The sequence below is a fragment of the Danio rerio genome, chromosome 12 (genome assembly GCF_052040795.2).
Source record: "Danio rerio strain M-AB ecotype USA chromosome 12, GRCz13ab, whole genome shotgun sequence".
Taxonomy (NCBI): Eukaryota; Metazoa; Chordata; class Actinopteri; order Cypriniformes; family Danionidae; genus Danio; species Danio rerio.
In genome coordinates this window covers 20,828,429-20,848,683 of record NC_141032.1, presented here as the reverse complement: position 1 = coordinate 20,848,683, position 20,255 = coordinate 20,828,429, and the positions used below count along the sequence as shown (strand labels likewise).

Below are 20,255 nucleotides of genomic sequence, written 5' to 3'. Positions count from 1 at the left end.
GGATCTCAACACCCATGCAGCATAAGTTATGAATGATGGTGATTTGCATATGTTTATCAATCCTTCCAATCACTGCATTTAAATCTGTTTGAATGATGCAAAAATCAAGAAAGAGATTCAGTCTTTAGTTTGAAAACAGAAATAACACACAGGTACTGAGATGAGACCAAAGTTTAGACGAAACCACTGATGTTTATGGTCAAGAATAAAATCACCATCATATGCATTTAACTTGACGCTCAAAAAGGAAAGTTGTAAGCAGTAATTGCATTATTTAACCAATAGGTGGCAACAACCAGTCATCAAAAATATGCCATTGAATAATTCTTCAAAAAACCATCTAGCAATGAAACATGAGGTTTTATGAGTGAATAACTGAGTAATTTATTGAAAATGGTTTCTTGCTGTGCTGCTTCTTTAATAAATAGAAAGCAAATTACATTTGTGTCCTCCCCTTTTTGGCTGTTCCAAAAAAGGTCCAATCTGTGACTAAAAAAACCATAATGTGATCTGAACCTGGAGATTTCTGATCCGTTACACCAATATTTATGACTATACTATAACCCCCTTCCACTTAAAAATAATCCAAATGTAGTCTTAATACATTTCTTAGCCCCTTGACTACCCTGCCAAGAAAAAATTGTTTGGATTGTATGGATTGCAACTCCTAATGTTGCAAGTTAACACACTTGATGCATTTTTTCAACACATCCCATAATTTCTAAAATATCAGCCTCTACCAAATAGTTATGTCAGTTTATGGTAAAAGTTCTGTAATTAATACATATACTATAAAAAAATCTGAAAATGTGAAGTGTAGGACCACTTTATTTAAAAAAAAAAAACATTCAAAATAAAACATTTTTGAACACTAAATCACCTTTTTTATGAAGTATGCTATAACATATTTCAAATTCTCATTAAGCATGTTTTCTTGATGTTTTTTTTTTGTTTTCTTTTCTTTTTACAATAAAACAAAAATCAAGTGTAGTAGTGCAACAGGATGTTTGATTTTATTTTTTTTATTTTTTTCGTTTTTTGTGAACCAACAATGCTGTGTGTAAGCCATTATTTAAAACAGTCATTCTTTAAATGACTTTAACAGTCATTATTTAAAACAGTCAAAGTATGGTCAACCATTTGGCAGAGCACGCAGTTAAGGGGTTAAAGTTATCTATTTGTATAGTTATTAATCAATTTGTAAGTAATCTATTTATAAGCTACAATTTGTTAGTAATACAAGAGGGAGCATAACAAGCATGGCAATCAAAATGAAGTAAACAACTGACGCAGTTTTTAAATACATTTTAAGTATAATATTTTAGCACTAATTTAAATTAAAACATTTCTAAACTTTCTTAAACATTTTGAATAACAAATGTGCATTGTCAAATTTCCATTGTTAATCAAATCAGTCGTTCCTGATAGTCAAACCTTTCCCAATCTTCTTTACCCCAAAAAAGAAAAGAAAAATAAATCCTATCTCTCCAAACTTGACTTCCTGTCTATTTCTTCACTGCCCTATCATAATAAGGGCAAAATCAAATCTAGAAAGCTTATCAAGAGCAATGCCAAGCAGCATTTCATCAAAGTTAAATAAAAAATTATAACTAAAATAACTAAGTATTATATGCCAGTCATTTTACTGTACTGCCAGGAATTTCAATATTCTTAAGACACGGTTTAGTTTGTTTTAGGGATTGAAATACATATTTTAAAATGATTTTAAAATCTACATTTGTGTAAATAAAACTTTTATATATTTTAGAAAATGTACAACCATTAAATCCAAATCAATCCATTTAAAATGATCAAAAGTCGACTATTTTGACTGAGGTTCATCTTTGTATCAACTCTGTTACTGGCCCTTTAAACCGGTGCGGAAGTGCAGAACGTCATGTACTGTACGGTGTCATTGAGAAACAAATGAATCACTTGCACAAGGGATAGAGTGCAGATGAGTTGCTGCAACCAGTAACTTCCAGTTCGCTGTCAGCCTATACCGTCTGACCTAAGCTGGTCTACGTCCGCTCGGCGGAGTATTTGCACACAGCTGAAGATCAAATGTTATTTTAGAGCAGAAAGAAAACTCGCTGTCAGGACGGGAGTAACTTGAGGAATGGCCGCGTCTAAATGTGTCCGTCTGAACGGCGCTCTGAGCAGGCAGTTGCTGGACTCGGTGGACTGTGTGCTGTTTGACTGCGACGGCGTGATATGGCGAGGGGACCAGGCCATCCCTGGCGCCCCTGAGGTCATCAATTCATTGAAGAAACACGGAAAGCAGGTGTTTTTCGTCACAAACAACAGCACGAAAACGCGACAGATGTACGCGGATAAACTTGGAAAGCTCGGTTTCGACGCCGCCGCGGACGAGGTGTTCGGGACGGCGTACTGCTCGGCGCAGTACCTCAAAAACGTGTGTAAACTCGACGGAAAGGTCTATCTGATTGGGAGCAAGGCGATGAAGCAGGAGCTCGAGGAGGTTGGCATTCAACCGGTCGGTGTAGGGCCTGACCTCATCTCGGGAGTGCAGATCGACTGGGCGAATGTGCCTCTGGATCAGGAGGTTCAAGCTGTGCTGGTCGGGTTTGATGAGCATTTCAGTTACATGAAGCTGAACAGAGCCCTGCAGTACCTCTGTGACCCCGACTGCCAGTTTGTGGGCACAAACACCGACACTAGACTGCCTCTGGAGGGAGGCAAAGCGGTCCCGGGTAAGAAATATGAAAATGACCTGAATCTTTCTGTCTCATCAAAAGAGTGAGTTCACCCCAAAACGAAAAAAAGTACTTGCATTTAAGTGTTTCCAAAACCTGAGATTTTTCTTCTATCGAACACAAAAGAAGATACTTTGAAGAAAGCTGAAAACTGGTAACCATTTACTTTCATAGTAGGTAACTTTGGTTTTCAAAATATTCTCTTTTGTGTTCAACCGAAGAAAGTACTTCATTAATGTCTGAAGTAAATTATGATAAATTTTATATTTTAGGGTGAACTGTCCTTTTAATGACCCTTTTGATGGCCTTTATTGTATTATTTTAGACAGTGAACATAGAAACTCAATAGCAGTTATATCAACTCAAATATTAGGAATTTGTGAGGAGAGAAACTATTATTAACAATAATAAGTGGAAAATTTAGTAATATAGTATAATATAGGATAGTTTAAGTAATCTAGTATAATCAATTAACCATGGGTCAACTATAAATGTGTATCAATTTAACCCCTCATTGGTTACACCACTTTTGGAGTTCACACTTGAAAATGACCAATTATATATGTGTATTATAAACAGTCAAATAAGTTCTGGTTTTTGCTACAAAAAAGCGTGCGTGTGTGTGTGTGTGTGTGTGTGTGTGTGTATATATATATATATATATATATATATATATATATATATATATATATATATATATATATATATATATATATATATATATTAGGGTTGCACGATATACCAGTACTAGTATTGCAGTATCGCAATACTATGGCTCCAAAATACTAGCGGTGCCACTGTAGTTTGTAAATGGTAGTATTGTCATTAATTGTTTATCTACAATAGAAAATGTTGCATGTGGAAAAGTCTCTAAAATGCTCACACGTTTGTGCAACAATAAACCCTTTTATTTTAATAGTCAGTTCGAACGCACATCTGAATCAGTTAATTTCAGTTCCTGTTAGTATGATTTATTAACGACTGCAACAATCTTTTAAAAAGAACGACTCACAAAGTGAAATTTTGAATTAGTTTAGATTGTTACCTTATAAGACACACCCAAACTGGCAAAAGGAAACATTGCAACATTTTTTTTAACTTCATATAGCCCAATTGTGTTGGAAAAATGCTATTTTCTTACAAATTTCAATTGGTTTAATTTGTATCTTTATTTTAATGTATTTTTGTTGGTCAGTTATTTACAAAATAAACAAAAATAATGAATACATTTTAGGTAAACTGAGGTGCAAATGATACTTTTTAGCCTTAAGGGGATTATAAATTACATTCAGGTAGGCCTATTATAACATGACAATCTAGTATTTCTGACAATTTCCATTATAATTTGAGTAATGAATTAAAGTATCGCAATACTAGGTATTGTGACACTTCAGCTGGTATCATATTGTACGGTTAATGTTATTGCTAAAACCCTAATACATATATATATATATATATATATATATATATATATATATATATATATATACATACAAAATTTGTGGGTTGATGACAGTTAATAAGTTAAAAGTTGTTTCAAAATCAAGTATATTACATCTAATTTTAATAAATGAATAGCAGATTGTTTTTTAATATTTATATATTCAATTAAATGGCAATGGCCTTATTCTTGTTATCTGCAGGGACAGGATGTCTCCTCCGAGCAGTAGAGACGGCTGCCCAGCGCCAAGCTCAGGTGGTTGGCAAACCCAGTAACTTCATGTTCGAGTGTGTCGCAAGTCAGTTCAATCTGAAGCCTCAGAGGTGTCTGATGGTCGGAGATCGACTGGACACAGACATCATGCTAGGCTCAAACTGCGGCCTGAAGACCCTGTTGACCCTTACAGGCGTTTCTACAGTAGCAGAAGCAGAAGCGAACCAGAAGAGTGAATGTCCGCAGAAGCAGAGAATGGTGCCTGACTACTATATAGAAAGCATTGCTGATATTTTACCTGCACTACAGGCATAGACAGAGTTTACTTGAAGCTTACCCACTTTAATAGAGAATATTTATCAATATATGTGTATCAGTTTGGATCAAAAAACCATATTTTAATAATATAGTTAATAAGATGAGTTGAAATGACACAAGTTTATCTTGACAAATATATGCAGTACGTTTTATTGTTATCAAGGCTTCAAACTGGCCTACCTCTTTTTTTGAATATCCCACTTTTTAAAAATAATATAAGGACTATGTTTTTATTTCAGTATTATTGTTTGTTTAATGTTTTTGTCTAAAAATAATTGTGGAATTTGTTTTATGGTCAGTAACACTGATACTAAAACAAATGTCGATTTTCCAAATTGTGCCGTTCGTTTTTCTTTGATCATACCTCTGTTCTGTACTGTCAATTCATTGTACTTCTAACATGAGAATATAATGAATATTTGCAATTACTATATATTTTTGCACTTGACAGCTTTCTTGTCACTTAGTAACCCATTGACCTGGTAGGTTTTTAATCCCACCATGGTTTAAACAAAGTGTTCATCTTATGTGACTGATCAAATAAACGAGTTGTTAATAAAAAGTCGTCTTTCATGTGTACATCGTGATCAAAACGGAAACAACCTACAGTTTCTGAGGTTAGTCCTATTTGAAATAATCCTGACAGAAGTAAATGAGCAGTTTTTATGTAAAGTTACATCATGAAGCGCAGTATTAAAGATGTAAAAAACTATTATAAGAAAAAACACTACTAAAAATTAGAGAACACATTCAAATATTGCTTAGTTAACTGGCACCTGGTAGTAATTTGTTTAATAGTCTGACACTCCTATTTAACTGCAAAACAGGAGTGAAGTACTTGGGTATTGTACTATAGTGTTATTTTCAGGATTCTGCACTCAAGTACAATTATTATTTGTACTTTTCAAGAGTTCACACTTAGCTGTTGATTGATTATAAAGCTTGTTTGCCATGCTGTCTTAGAAGAGAGTCAAGCCCGGGGCTCCCTCCCATTTGCAGGGCGAGAGGGAAGTATGAGCTTAGGTACATCTTGAGAACTTCCCTGACGCTGTAGTTGCTAATGAAAAGATGGTAATCGCTCTTAAGAGATAATTGCTTACTAGGAGCATGTCCATGGTGCCAATTTGCATTAGTCAATTAACTTAAGTTGCATGTTTTTGGACGGTGGGAGAAAACCAGGGAACCCACACGGGGAGAACGCGTAAACTCCACACAAATGTCGACTGGCTTGGTGAGGACTAGAACCAGTGATGTTCTTGCTGTGAGGCGAAAGTGCTATTCACTGGGCCACTGTGCCACCCATCTAGGAAAGGGGGAGGTGTAGGGGTGGAAGGAGGGATTCATCAAAACGAAGATGGATTTAATATGGAAGGATATTTACAGTGGTTTAGGAATCGTCTGATTGGTGAATCATAAATTGGATGATGCAGGACCAGCCACAAGCAATTATAAACATGTGGTCCTCTCAAAATTAGTTTATAAATAAACTTCACAAAGAGAAGACAAAAGTACTTTTTAAATGAGTCATTTTTGGAGATGGATTCATTCTGTTTTTCTTTGCTAGTGCCAAATTGTTGAATTTGCTGATGCCCATATTAACTTAAATGTAATTAATCCTGCCAATAAAATTCGTTTCAGCATTCCATGAAATTGGGCAAACATGTTTAATGGTCAAGTGATGTCACGTTGCATCAAATACCACAACACACAGCACATAAGATATATTACTGTGTTCCAAATGCCAAATATTACTCTCTGAAGGGTGCTTAAGAGCAAAAAAATGTATGACTGCCATATTGGAGTGAAATTCCAAACCAAAGCGCTCAAAACTGGCCACTTTGAATTTACCTTTTTAATACTCAGGTAGGGTGTCACTGTGGCACAGTGGGTAGTACGATTCCCGGTTCAACCCTTGGCTGGGTCAGTTGGCATTTTTGTGTTCGCGTGGGTTTCCTCTGGGTGCTACGGTTTCCCCCACGTAGGACGTAGCATAAGTGAAATGATCGTATTGTATATATGAATGAGTTTGTAGTGATGTTTCCCAGTGATGGGTTGCAGCTGGAAGGGCATCCGCTACATAAAAACATATGCTGGATAAGCTGGCAGTTCATTCTACTGTGGCAACCTCAGGTGAATAAAGAGACTAAGGCAAATAGTAAATGAACGAATGAATACTCGGGTCAACTCCTGGGACTTGTAAAATGATCATTAAAATAATAATAATTATATATATATATATATATATATATATATATATATATATATATATATATATATATATATATATATATATATATATAACATTATTATTATTTTATTAATTTATTTTTTTCATTTTACAAGTCCCCTGAGAATTTTACCATTTTTGAATCCATTCAGGCTATCCCCATGTCCGACAGGAGCACTTTTAGCTTAGCTTAGGATAGATCATTGATTCAATTTAGACCATTAGCATCTTGCTCACAAATTACCAAAGAGCTTTGATAATTTTCTTATTTAAAGCATGACTCTTCAGTTAGATCTACACAGACACCCATGTAAAATAAAATAAATGTTGCTATTTTTAAGGTCGATATGGCTAGAAACGGGTGGCTCAGTGTTTAGCACCTCAGCAAAAAGGTCGCTGGTTGAGTCCTGGCTGTGTCAGTTGACATTTCTGTGTGGAGTTTGCATGTTCTCGCCGTGTTCGCGTGGCTTTCCTCCAGGTGGTCTGGTTTCCCCCAAAGTCCAAAGACATGTGCTTTAGGTGAATTGGGTAAGCTAAACTGTCTGTAGTGTATGTGTGTGTGAATGGATGATTCCCAAAACTGGGTTGACATATGCTGAATAAGTTGGCGGTTCATTCAGCTGTGGCGACCCCTGATGAATAAAGGGACTAAGCCAAAGAAAAATTAATAAATGAATGGCTAAAAACTACACTCTCATTCTGGAGTAATAATCAAGTCATTTTGAGGCTGCACAATGGCTGCAGATTTAAACAGCTAAATTTACATTTTACATTTACATTTAGTCATTTAGCAGACGCTTTTATCCAAAGCGACTTACAAATGAGGACAAGGAAGAAATTTACAACTAAGAGCAACAATGAATAAGTGCTATAGGCAAGTTTCAGGTCTGTAAAGTCTAAGAAGGAAAGTATTAGTAGTGTTAGTATTTTTTTTTTGGGGTACAGTTAGTGTGATATTCAGAGAGGCAGTTGCAGATTAGGCAGTGAAGTGGAGACTAAATAGTTGAGTTTTTAGTCGTTTCTTGAAAATAGCGAGTGATTCTGCTGTTCTGATGCAGTTAGGGAGTTCATTCCACCAACTGGGCAGATTGAGCGTGAGCGAAAGTGATTTCTTCCCTCTTTGGGATGGAACCACGAGGCGACGTTCATTCACAGAACGCAAGTTTCTGGAGGGCACATAGATCTGCAGAAGTAAGAGCAGATAAGAAGGAGCAAGGCCTGAAGTCACTTTGTAGGCAAACATCAAAGCTTTGAATTTGATGCGAGCAGCAAATGGCAACCAGTGCAAACGGACTAGCAGCGGAGTGACATGTGCTCGTTTAGGTTCATTGAAGACAACTCGTGCTGCTACATTCTGGAGCAGTTGAAGAGGCTTGATAGAGTTAGCTGGAAGCACAGCTAGTAGAGAGTTGCAGTAATCCAGTTTGGAAAGAACAAGAGCTTGAACAAGGAGTTGAGCTGCATGTTCAGATAAGAAGGGTCGGATCTTTCTGATGTTATAGAGTGCGAATCTGCACGATCAAGCAGTTCTAGAAATGTGGTCAGAGAAGTTTAGTTGGTCATCAATTGTTACTCCAAGGCTTTTCACCATTTTGGATGCAGTAATGGTTGCCCCATCCACCTGGATTGAAAAGTTATGGTGTAGAGTCGGGTTGGCAGAAACTACAAGCATTTCCGTTTTTGCGAGGTTCAGCTGAAGATGATGATTTTTCATCCAGTGTGAAATATCCAACAGGCAGGCTGAGATGCGAGCTGGAACCGAGGGATCATCAGGATGAAAAGAGAGGTATAGCTGGGTATCATCAGCATAGCAGTGGTAGGAGAATCCATGTCTCTGGATGACTGGTCCTAGAGATGATGTGTAGATGGAGAAGAGAAGTGGCCCAAGAACAGAGCCTTGAGGTACCCCAGTGTTTAGATGCTGTAGGTTGGACTCCTCTCCCCTCCAAGACACCCTGAATGACCTGTCAGTGAGATATTCTGTTAATATAACGTGACCACCTGCTTGCATATTCAATGATCTATGCTAATTGCTCACATAAAACCCAGAGATTGGCTAAATTAAAAATGATAAAACACAATTTAAACAAGTCTGGAGGAGACTTGTAAAATTTCTTTTTTAAATACTTTATGCTTCTGGCCTGACTTTTCTATTTTTAATTGACTAAAATTTTCTCTCAGTATTTGTACTTTCACCAGAATAACATTTTTGAGAACTTTTTATACTCCTCTGCAAAGCAACAAGCCTTTTACGCATTGAAAGAGAAGTTCGCCATCCTAGATCTGTGATTTCTATCAAGTCCTCAAAAAAGACTGGAAATCCATAAAACAAATGTATAAAGACAGGATGATGCAGAGAATATCTGTTGGCAATCAATGGGGTTCGTCTTCGGCAGCAGGAGTTTGGCCTCTCCTTCAGATGCATAACAGAATGAAAGCAAATGTTTATCAGCAACATACGGTTCCTTCCCTGTATTCATTGCTTAGTCATTCAGCAATTTTCATGCAGGTCAATGAGCCCAGTCACACAACAAAATGGTTGAAGTTCTTTAAAGCTGAAAACACTGACAAAATGAAATGGCAGTACTGACATAAACCTGATTGAAAATTTCAGCAAAATCTTTAGCAACAAAGACATGAAGTCAATGAACTGCGTTAGAGGCTGAAGACGTGTAGATCAAGATCACAGCAGAGCAGAGTGAGAGAAACTAGAGTTGCAAACTGGAAAGTGAAAACCAGGAGACTTTGAGGTTTCTTCAAGCAGGTTTAGAGATTAATCGAGGTTAAATGACAGTAACAAAAGGATGATGTAGGATGTCACCCCCCCACTGTTAACACTCAAGAAGGTCTATTCATGATAGCTAGAATGACAGTTATTGATGTTTTAGCAACCTCTGGTTACAAATACTAGTCAAATGTAAACATTCTCACCCAGTCGACGCCTGTTTGTTCAAACTACTTATTTAAAATGAGCTGAAACCCCACAATTCTTCAGATTTTTGGGGGACAACTTAATTTTTCATTCAGTCAACCCAAATTTGTAAAAACTAATAAAACTAAATCCTTCATACCGTCCCAACACAAATCAATGGTGTGGAACCTAGGCTTTTTTACAGTATAGTAATGGATTTCCTGTAACTTTTTCGAACTGTAGACACACCTGAAGTTTTAAAGTCACCTTGGTCATTCAGCAGCCTAAAGGAAAGCAAGTCGGTGTCTTAAAACTGTCTCTGTGAGGAAAAGCTCTGTCCACGGCACCAATCTACCAGTCCCCTTTGTTTATTGTCTGCTTTAGAGAGTCCGCCAGTGGGTTGGACTTTACCTGGTGTAAGGCAAGAGGTGGGGGGCAGAGGATGGCAGAAAGTCTTTACACCTGTACTGCAGACTCCGCTGGTCAGTCTCAGTCATGACCATTGCCTTAAACAGAGTAGAGTAGAACAGGTACTGTGAGGAGAAGCAAAACAGGGCAGAATGGTGAGGTGCTGGAAGCATTCTGAAGCCGCTCTGGAGGAGCCACAGCGCATGGTGAGTTCATGATTAGCATTGAACATTTCAAGAATTTACAGTTGCACTCAGAATTATTAAACCCTTTTAATTTTTTTTTTATATTTTGTAAAAAATGATTAAAAGGGCAAGGAAATTTTCACAGAATGTCTGATAATATTTTTCCTTCTGGAAAAAGTCTTATTTGTTTTATTTTAGCCTAAATAAAAGCAGTTTTTAATTTTTAAAAAAACATTTTAAGGTCAAAATTATTAGCCCCTTTAAGCTGTATTTTTCAATAGTCTACAGAACAAACAAATTACTTATTACCCTAACCTGCCTAGTTAACCTAACTAAATTAGTTTAGCCTTTGAATGTAACTTGAAGCTGTATAGAATTGTCTTGAAAAAAATATCTAGTGAAATATTATTTACTGATAAAAAAAATCAGTTATTTGAAATGAGTTATTAAAACTATTATTTTTAGAAATGTGTTGAAAAAAATCTTCTCTCTGTTAAACAGAAATTGCTGAAAAAATAAACAGGAGGGCTAATAATTCAAGGGGGTTAATAATTCTGATTGCAACTTAGATTTTGTTCATTAAAAGCAAACAATTTTGTGTTTAATAGCCATCTAATGAACATCTAAACATAGACAGCTTGGCTAAAACAAGGCTAAACTTTGGCTGTCATCTAATATACATCTAAGAATATGTCAAAACTAGACTAGTCATCAAATAAAAAGATTAGATTACTTCTTTATGTGAAGTCATTTATTCCTGTTCATTTGATGACTAGTCTAGTTTTGACCTATTCCTGGACGTCTATTAGATTTTTACTGACAGCCCAAATTTAGCCTTGTTTTAGTGAAGAAGACTATGTTTGTACGTCTATTAGACATCTTTTAAAAGCAGAAAAATGCTTGCTGGGTTTATCCAAGCTGTTTTATGGCTAGTTACTGTGTACTTACATGTGACTCGCAATAGAAAATTCATTGTTGGTTTCCCAAAAACACAGTTAATTTTTTTTTACTTTTACTTTATAAGAACTATTTTTCTAATTTTTCTTTTTGAGTGTTAAAATGAAGATATTCTTCTGCAATTCCAACATTTAAACCTTGTGTATTATAGCACTAAATTAAACAAATTAACTCACTCAATTATTCATTAAATGCAGTAAATTAGTTCTTTATTGCCACTGAAGAATCTTTAACATCCACGGAATGTTTCCATTGTATAAAATATTATATTCCATTATAAAAACAGACATTTAAAATACATGTTTGACTTTGTTTTAAGTGTTCTTAACAAAGAAAACACTGTTGTTTTCAAGAACTATGAACTGAAAGATTATTTTGTGGAACCAAACCTGGTTCTTCTATGACATTTCTATGCAATAAATAAATTAAATATAAATATATATAAATATATATAAATATATATATATATATATATATATATATATATATATATATATATATATATATATATATATATATATATATATATATATATATATATATACTGTCTAAAGTTTTTAAATAACCAGTGAAAAGGACACTTCAACAATCGACAGGACCGCTTCAGAATAAAGAGTCTTTTATACAATGGGAATATTCTTTTAAAAGTTCTTTATTGGACTTTATTGGAATTATATCATTCTTCTGTGACACTCCTAAAATAAATGTTCCCAGAAGAATAAAGCATTGGATCTTTTCATTGCATAATAGGTTCTTTATTGATGGAATAAGCTTTTTAGAATTAAAAGAACTGCTGCTTTGGGGAACCAACTTGTTCTCAATGCCTTGGGTTTTTCTGCCAAACACCCCTTTGGAATCTTTATTTGAAAGTGTGTAGCACAAATATGTCACTTTGTGTTTGGCTTAGCTGTTTTATGGCTGACTCACTGTATGTGTACAAACCACTAATCTTCTTTAATATAAATGTACTTCAACGGCTTTAAACATCTCCTGGATTTTCCAGCAGTGTGATCCCACGAGCTCCTCCAGGGTTCCTCACAAAGTGCTGTGGTTGAGTCTGGCTGTCATGCTGCTCATTGTTATCATTGCTCTCGGTGTCACAGCACATCTAGGGCTTCAGCACAGGACACAAGTAAGAGTCCAAGCAGTAAATGATGATTTTCCTCATCAACTAATTAGCACTGAACCAGTTTTCCTGCTCAGTCTTCAATGCAGGTCTTCAGAATCCCTGACCACACAAGTGACTTGATCAGTCAGTCCACTGTTATCGACAAGAATAACAACGTAGTGACCTATTCTGTGACTTCTCATGTCAACCACAGCTCCACGGTCATTTTTGACCTGAGACATGTAAGACCCCTTTCTTTCTCCACAGCTTAAGCTTTTTTTCCCCTATAAAGCTCAGTTACATTTTGATATCTGGCTTCCTCAGGGCTTGGTTTGCTATAAACCTGACAACCAGGACAGCTGCTTTCTTCGCCGGATGGAGAGCTGGGATTTTGAGAACATGCAGTCTCAACTGAACGAGTCAGAGCAGCTGGTAAAATGACTTCAGCCTGTTGAGTTTGCTGTAATTGTGCTTCAGCTGAAGTGTTTTGTGGTACTGTTTGTTTTTAATATTTTTATTTAGCAAGGAATTGTTTAATGATTTCCATTCCAATCAAAAATACGGGATAAAACTGGCCATGATTTTGATTGTAAAAATTTGTAACATAAGTTTCCTTCATACATGTGGTAATTAACTGTAAATTGACTTTCCTAGAATTCCCTTCATCACACTTCACAATTTTTATTTATTTATTTAGTTTTGGTTTATGTTGCAATGTTTTTTCTCTCTCATTGGTTACTTATATTAGAGTTCGATTCAATCTAATCTTGAATTTTCTTTAGCTTCATGTGTGTCACCATAATAGTTTAGTAAATTACTTTATATATATATATATATATATATATATATATATATATATATATATATATATATATATATATATATATATATATATATATATATATATATATATATATCAGTATGTTTCTCTGTTTGTGGAAAACATGTTTGTGATGAGCTTTGGTTCATTATATGACTTTTGTCAGTGTAATAAAGATAATTGTGTAGATTTTAACACTTTAAAACAGTGTTTTACCACTATAAATTAATGAGATACGGTAGTTTACTATAAAATAAAATAAAAAAATTGCGGTTTCTTTTAGTTTTGGTAACTTTATTTTGTTGGTCTATTTAAGTATTAGTAGACTTTGTTTAATATCTGCTGATACTGCTTCTTCGGCAGACATTTACCTGACTGTAAGAAACTTTGCAAGTACTGTACATGTCAACTTACACTAACTCAAACCCCCAACCTAACAGTCTTCTTACTTATGATCTAATGAGACTTAGTTGGCATGTAGATGTAATGTAACTTAAATTCAACAAGCGGACCATCAAAATAATGTGTGACCCGAGTTTTTAAAAATTCTGGCAACCACAGCTGCTGTTTTCTTTTCCTTTTTTACATTTTACAGCATATGTACATACAGAGAAATATTTTTAAATACAGAAATAAATACATTTTATGTAGTTCTAATCTAAGAATCTCAAACTAATATCCCTCCTGTAGCACAAATAGCAGTGAAATAAAGCAAAAAAATGTGTCAGATAAGTGTTTATAAAAAAACAAAAAACTAAAAATACAATGTATGGTTTTCCCGAAAAAAATACTCGCAATATTGTTTTCAATGCTGATAAAATACACACATATCTTGAGCCTCAAATTATATTAGAATGACTTCTGAGGGACATGTGACATTGGTGCAATGGCTGCTTGAAGTTTAGCAGTGCCATCACAGGTAAAACATTTCAAATTTCCATTTTTTTCCCCATTATAATGAGAAATGTCAAATGTAAATCCTATTTATTTATTTAAATGCTTCATGTTCTTTAAGAAAGAACTGGCTAATTTTTAATTCAAGTCCTAACACTAAAGACATTAGGTCAAAATGGACAAAACTTGATACTTCTTAACCCAATGGATGGATTTGTCCATGTTTGACCCATTGTTGGGTTAAAACAACCCTAAAGTAAACCTAAAGCTGTCTGGCAAATTGACTGACACTTGAACGCAGCACCACCTCAGTGCTCCCGTGTAGATTAGAGAGCTCTTTTGGCTGCTTTCTCCTCCACATCTCCAGAAAGGGAGTAATGGAGCGGACCAGCCCAGGAGAGCCCGAATTCCACAGACCATCTGATCCACCTCTGCTGGATCGCCTTACAGGATGGGACCACAGGGTGCACAATGGCCACTCTGTTGGCTTTTTCCTCTTATAAGTCACTACTGGAAAGACAGAGCTTTCTTCCGCAAACAGAGCAGAGACCTGCGCTGGACACACTTCTCTCAGCACTTAACAAGCTGATTCATGCGCTGGGTTATGATCTGTGCTGGACGGGCTGGCTTGTTGAACCGATAAGTATCGCTGACCACTTAAAATCTTGGTTGAGATTTTTGCATCATTGCGTTTGATTAAAGCCATTAGAGCAAACTTTTGGGAAACCCAATCTGTGGTCAATAGCCTTTTGAACACGATTTCCAATTTTTCGGTGCACAATGAGCTATTGAGAAGTATAAACTGCTTGTCGCAGGCTCGCTCAAGCATTGCTGCGCTTTAGCAAGTGTCTATCTGATCTCTCAGAGGAGTAAGTGGTGTAATTACAAATGCCTTTTGTACTCAAGGAAACACTTAAAACCCCTCAAGACACAATTATACGTTGGTGAGTTATACAGTGTATGCGTTCACACAGGAATAATATGGCTGGAGTGTATCACGCCATTAGAGGATAATTTACCGAGAATGATATACACTGAGATATGTGATGATTCTCACAGGTCCGTCAGGTCTGGGTGGTGGGAAATCAGACTGAAAAACATACTGAGTTTTTGGGAGTGATGCCTGGCAGTCGTGTCGAAGCTTCAAGTCTTCAAGAACCTCTTCAGTCGCTCTGTGAACAGGCCTCTGTCTACTGGACTAGAAAATCTGAAGGTAAGACTGTGGCAGATGAGACGACTGTAGACTTTTGGACAGCCGACATGCTGTAACCATCCTTCAGGTTGTCTCGTCTGTATTAAATTAACAAGCCGTCTGAGCTTTGAATTAAAAAGTGCAATTATTTCCTCGTGTTCCATGGATATAGTGATGTTGTTGTGGACATCGATGATGTTAAGCATGTCTTTATAAGCTTTATTCGATGCACAGCAGGAAAAAAAGTCTTTCAGCAGCGCTTGTAGTCTTTGTTAAAGTTCTCACCCGGATCAGAGCGAGTTTTGTGCTACCAAATGCAGTGCCGCATGCAAACTCACATTCAGTCAGGAAATTTATAGGTCTTATTGCCTATGATTTCAATCAAATTAATCAAACTCCAGCCATGAATAAAACAATAGGCTATTTTATTATCCTAAGATTTTAGATGACGGGTTAGATATATCATACATGGTTAGGCTAATTGTATTCACGTCAATGAAATAATAACTTTAATAAATAAAATATCTACGGTTGTCTAACCGTGCCGAGAATTACAGGTCAAGAACGGTTTGTAGTCATGCCGTACCGTTCCAGGCTCAGTGGAGAAACAACCGTTACCGTACCAATAGAACGGTTCAGCATGATAGTGGAAAAGCAGCTATTGGATCATTCTTTAATGCACACTAGCATTCATACCATTCACAAGTCTAGGAGCAGTACAAACTTTACATGTTTAGTGGTAATCAAAATTTGAGAATTCATGAACTCTTGATTTCTCCATAAATAATGCAATCTTTATCATTTTGAAGGAAATGTAGTTCAGTGTTTCTGCAGGTTAAGAATTTTAAAGACATTTTTAAGACCATTATGAATTAAATTTTAGACCCATAAAGGGCTAAAGGTTAAATAATGTTTTTAATGGCCCAGATAGAAAAGATTTTTATTTGCCCAATAAAAAATATATATAATTTATTCATTTAATAATACAATAATAAATTAGTCATTAAATATTTTAACTATTGTGTAAAAAAACAAGCAAGCTTAACTTGTATCCATACACTTTTTTTTCCAACATGAACTTTCTTTGAAATAATAGAAATAACAAATGTTTTAAGTTTTAAAAACTATGATAAACTAAATATATGAACAACAATCTGTCTCGGTCGGTGTCCTTAGCAGTAAATACATGGAGCACTTTTAAACAAGTGTTATTGTAAGGAAAATAATTTAACCATTATGATAGAGTTAAAAATTACATTTTTAATTAATAAAATTTTAATTTTTAAGTTTTATTGAGATGCATTGCTGGTGATTGTTTGGCTAGATGAAGATTAAGACTTTTTAAGACCCCTTAAAAAGTGAACCCTGGTAGTTGCTACTTTACACAGTAAAATGACTACAAAAGGCACTTCAACAAAAAAAAACAATGTAATTTTAAGATCAAATGTAATAAAACAGAAAAATAACAACTACAATTTCTTAAGATTACAGCTTAAAAATGAGTGGGAAGTTAAAAGGCCTTCAGCAGATTTGCTGCCACAGGACATCACTAGTCTCTTACAGGCCATCACTTGATCTGCTCTTCTTCAGTCTCTTCCACAATTCATTGACTGTAGTGTTTCTTAGCCATAAATTTGTCTTCAAGGATTTTCCAGTATTTTCAATCAGGTTTAAATCAGGAATCTTGGCTGGTCAGCTTTAAGGAACTGTTTTAGTCAACTTACTGTTTGACGAGACTCTTTGTCATGCATGAAAATTGCTGAATGACTGAGCAATAAAAGAAAAGAAGGGACTGCATGTTGTTAATGATTTTTTTTATAAACATTTGCTTTCACAACAAGAGGCCAAACTCTTGCTGTAGAAAACAACACTGAACCATGACACTTCACATTTACAGTTTGGGTTCAGACCTTCCCCAGTTTACTGACACACATAAGGTTTCTTTTTGGGAGTTAAGGTTCCTTTCATCATTAAAGTGACGTCCAGCTTTTTGATCTTTTCTGAAGGTTTAGACACTGCAGAGGCTTTCAGTCCAGATTCTCCTAAACGTCATCTTAAATTGACCTTTAGTCTGTTCAGCTGTGTCTTGGACAGATCTGACCATTGCGATTTACTACATTACGTTTCCTCTCAATAATATACTGTCAGTTAAATGGACTTAGTCAGATAATTAAGGAAATTACCACCAAATTAACACCAATGGGAAAAATCTGAAAGTATTCTCTGATATTTATAATTACATTTTTATACTGTTCTTCCAAATATATGAAACGTTCTTTAAAAACTGTTCTTTTGTTAGGTTAATTTCAAATAGGATTGAATGACTTAAAGAAATTTTAATTTGTTCTCTACTTTTGACCTCTAAATATGTAAATATGAGCTCATCTCTTTCCTCTCCAACAAAATAAACAGAAATGATGATAAAACAGCATCTGTCCACAACATATTATTTTTACATTTTATTTCAACAAAGATTAGCTGAAATATTACAGCATACACTTGCATTTAATATGCTTTCTATGTGTATAAAACAACTTTTGCGATGTTGGTTTTTGATGAAGAATTTATCAATAATATACCTCAAATGCTATGCTGAGCTAAAATTGAACTGCACCCAGAATATTCCTCTTAGTAAAATATTGTGAATAAAACACTGAACAAATTAATTTTGATGACGTAAATATCCAGAAGACATTGCGTAAGAAGCCAAGAACATGCTGAGTTGCTCTTTAAAGAGCACAGTGTGACAGAAACCCAATCTAGTTGTCCAGTGATGGAGTTGTGACCTTTTTTAGAGCCAGCAGAGCATGAACGAAGAACAGGACGAATGTCATCGGGACATCCATAGAGAAATAAGAACCTTAAGATTTCTCTCCTTTCTTCCTGAAGGTCCCGGAAAACAAAGACTTATTTACTTCTGCATCGACATCTGCTTCCCCAGCAACATTTGCGTTTCCGTGTGTTTCTACTACTTGCCAGAGTGACATTCAAGCGACGGTGTTTCAACACACGCCAGAGAAACAAACTGCGCCGACTTCAATGAGAGCAACTGGAGAGGCTACACAAATGCCATACATAATGCCAATCTGGCAACGCAGGCGGAACCATCATGTCATGTTATCTGCTAAATCCTTATCTTCACCCTCTCTTGTATTTAGCCCCATTTTTGCAGTGATGTTTGAACATGCCTTGGCGCAAAGACTCGTACCTCTTGTAACCTGATGCAGATGAGTAATGGAAAAAAACGATTGGTCTACAATAAAGCTCCATTGTGTTCAGTCTGTTGTACATTCAGTTTTTAATTCTAGAATTAAATAATCTTTTTGACGTCTGAATATTAATCATTAATGTAATGTATTTTTGACAATTTGTAGGTGAGTATAAATGAAGCACACTAGATGTATTCTAATACAAGGTATTATAATATAAGGGCTTAAAAAAATGACGATATTGCAACAAAAACTCTTTTTACATATGAAGGTAATCCATTTTATAGGGATGTTTCGTCTAAAAATCAAAATCTGCTGTTAATTTATTCAACCTTAGGCCAAGATTTGTAGCTGAAAATGTCAACCTTATTGAAAATGGTAATTCGTAAAAGTCCCCCCCCCCCTACCAGTTGCTACTGACAATACATTTAAGTCAGGAGCCATGGGTTATAAGATTGTTTTGCCAGTTTTTTTTTTTTTATTATTATAAAAGAGCCGGTCATGGACTTGCATTTATAAATTTAACAAGCACCACTTTAAAAAAAAAAAAAAAAACTTTAATGCTCTAATGAAGACACAAGACAAATCACCTGGATGGCCTGAGGGTGAGTAAATTAACAGCAAATTTAAATTTCAAGTAAATTATCCCCTTAATACCACAATATTAATGGATGCTGTTTGTGTTTTAATAGCATCAGCTATAATGTGAGTTTGTTTTACATACTATCCAAGCACACTGTCATTGAAGGCCAAACACACAACGGCCTTCTGATGGCCGCTGTACTCCCGCTTGATCTCTCCGGTCTCCACACACCACAGACGAGCAAGGTTATCAGAGGAGGCTGAAAACCAGATAAAAAGATACAACAGTCAACACATCAACAGGAATTAACCGCATGATTTTTTTTTGTGAAGGGCACACTATTTCACAGGGTAGTTCCTATTTACAGGACTTTGTAAAAAGTTCATATCATAAGTGCTGGATTACATAAAAAAAAAGGTACAATAAAAAAATGCAGTTCCACAGAATATGTAGTCAAGCTAAGATGATAATGTTTGCTTCTGTTGTAAAGAAAATTAAGCTGTACATGGGAAGTGAAATTTTGGTTGATTATATGAAAACAATTTACGGTCTACTGATTTTGATCCATCAGTATTGACCTTATTCTTTCACGTAAGAGCGTGTGTAGCCATTAAAACATAATTGCCTCAAGACTTCTGGTCCCATTTACCTCCATTGATTTTTAACGTAATATGCAGCTTGATTTTGTTATTTTATATCATTTTTATTTTCTTGCATTGCTATAAACACAATAGAAAACAGTTTGACCATTTACTACCATTTGTCATTCCAACTCATTTCCCCACAAGAAAGAAATTGGAAGTCCCAAAACAACTGCAGGAAAGAATTTACATCTGCATTGCAGAATAAGGTGAATATTCTGTATAGGAATATGTGATGGAAGCATTTGTCTTATATAAATAAACTGTAGTTGAAATTCTTTTGGGTGGGTTTTTATGTGTTATTATAACAAACACTGCACTTACTGTCTACATAAAACAATAACCCTTAATCCCTGGCTGAAATACTATTATAAGAATTTTCAATAAAATATATATTGTAGTCAATGAAGTTACCATTTATGATTCTTCAC

At 35.3% G+C, this 20,255-nt stretch overlaps 3 protein-coding genes across 13 annotated transcripts in view; 2 read left to right on the top strand and 1 right to left on the bottom strand.

Moving 5' to 3' along the window:
* mlst8 (MTOR associated protein, LST8 homolog (S. cerevisiae)) overlaps positions 1-20,255 on the bottom strand; it is a 28,959-nt gene that overhangs the window by 1,799 nt on the left and 6,905 nt on the right. The window contains exons 9-11 of one of the 7 annotated variants that reach the window (XR_015503596.1): positions 19,325-19,442; positions 10,239-10,360; positions 7,639-8,880 (exon numbers count right to left, since the gene is read on the bottom strand). Coding sequence is in view for 5 of the 7 variants with exons in the window: in XM_087275436.1 (XP_087131562.1) it covers position 8,880; positions 19,325-19,442 (119 nt within the window). In the remaining 2 variants the exon portion in view is untranslated. 7 annotated transcript variants of the gene reach the window in all.
* Positions 1,909-5,251, top strand: pgp (phosphoglycolate phosphatase). Of its 2 annotated transcripts, none has more exons than NM_212726.2 (2): positions 1,909-2,714; positions 4,361-5,251. In NM_212726.2, the coding sequence occupies exons 1-2, from the start codon at positions 2,120-2,122 to the stop codon at positions 4,684-4,686; spliced, it is 921 nt and encodes a 306-aa protein (NP_997891.2). In that variant the 5' UTR covers positions 1,909-2,119; the 3' UTR covers positions 4,687-5,251. The 2 variants fall into 2 exon arrangements, 1 of the variants encoding a protein (NP_997891.2); XR_015503599.1 differs by lacking the exon at positions 4,361-5,251 and adding an exon at positions 3,463-4,158 and having other exon boundaries at positions 1,925-3,295.
* bricd5 (BRICHOS domain containing 5) lies at positions 10,313-19,138 on the top strand. Of its 4 annotated transcripts, none has more exons than XR_015503598.1 (6): positions 10,313-10,441; positions 12,384-12,509; positions 12,581-12,727; positions 12,810-12,977; positions 15,259-15,412; positions 18,281-19,138. XR_015503598.1 is itself a non-coding variant. In XM_087275437.1 (6 exons), the coding sequence occupies exons 1-6, from the start codon at positions 10,388-10,390 to the stop codon at positions 18,373-18,375; spliced, it is 684 nt and encodes a 227-aa protein (XP_087131563.1). In that variant the 5' UTR covers positions 10,313-10,387; the 3' UTR covers positions 18,376-19,138.

Coding starts and splice junctions, on each gene's coding strand:
- pgp (NM_212726.2), top strand. CDS start 2,120: ATGGCCGCGTCTAAATGTGTCCGTCTGAACGGCGCTCTGAGCAGGCAG. Junction 2,715..4,360: donor GGGAGGCAAAGCGGTCCCGG/GTAAGAAATATG, acceptor TGTTATCTGCAG/GGACAGGATGTCTCCTCCGA.
- bricd5 (XM_087275437.1), top strand. CDS start 10,388: ATGGTGAGGTGCTGGAAGCATTCTGAAGCCGCTCTGGAGGAGCCACAG. Junction 10,442..12,383: donor TGGAGGAGCCACAGCGCATG/GTGAGTTCATGA, acceptor ATTTTCCAGCAG/TGTGATCCCACGAGCTCCTC. Junction 12,510..12,580: donor GGCTTCAGCACAGGACACAA/GTAAGAGTCCAA, acceptor TTTCCTGCTCAG/TCTTCAATGCAGGTCTTCAG.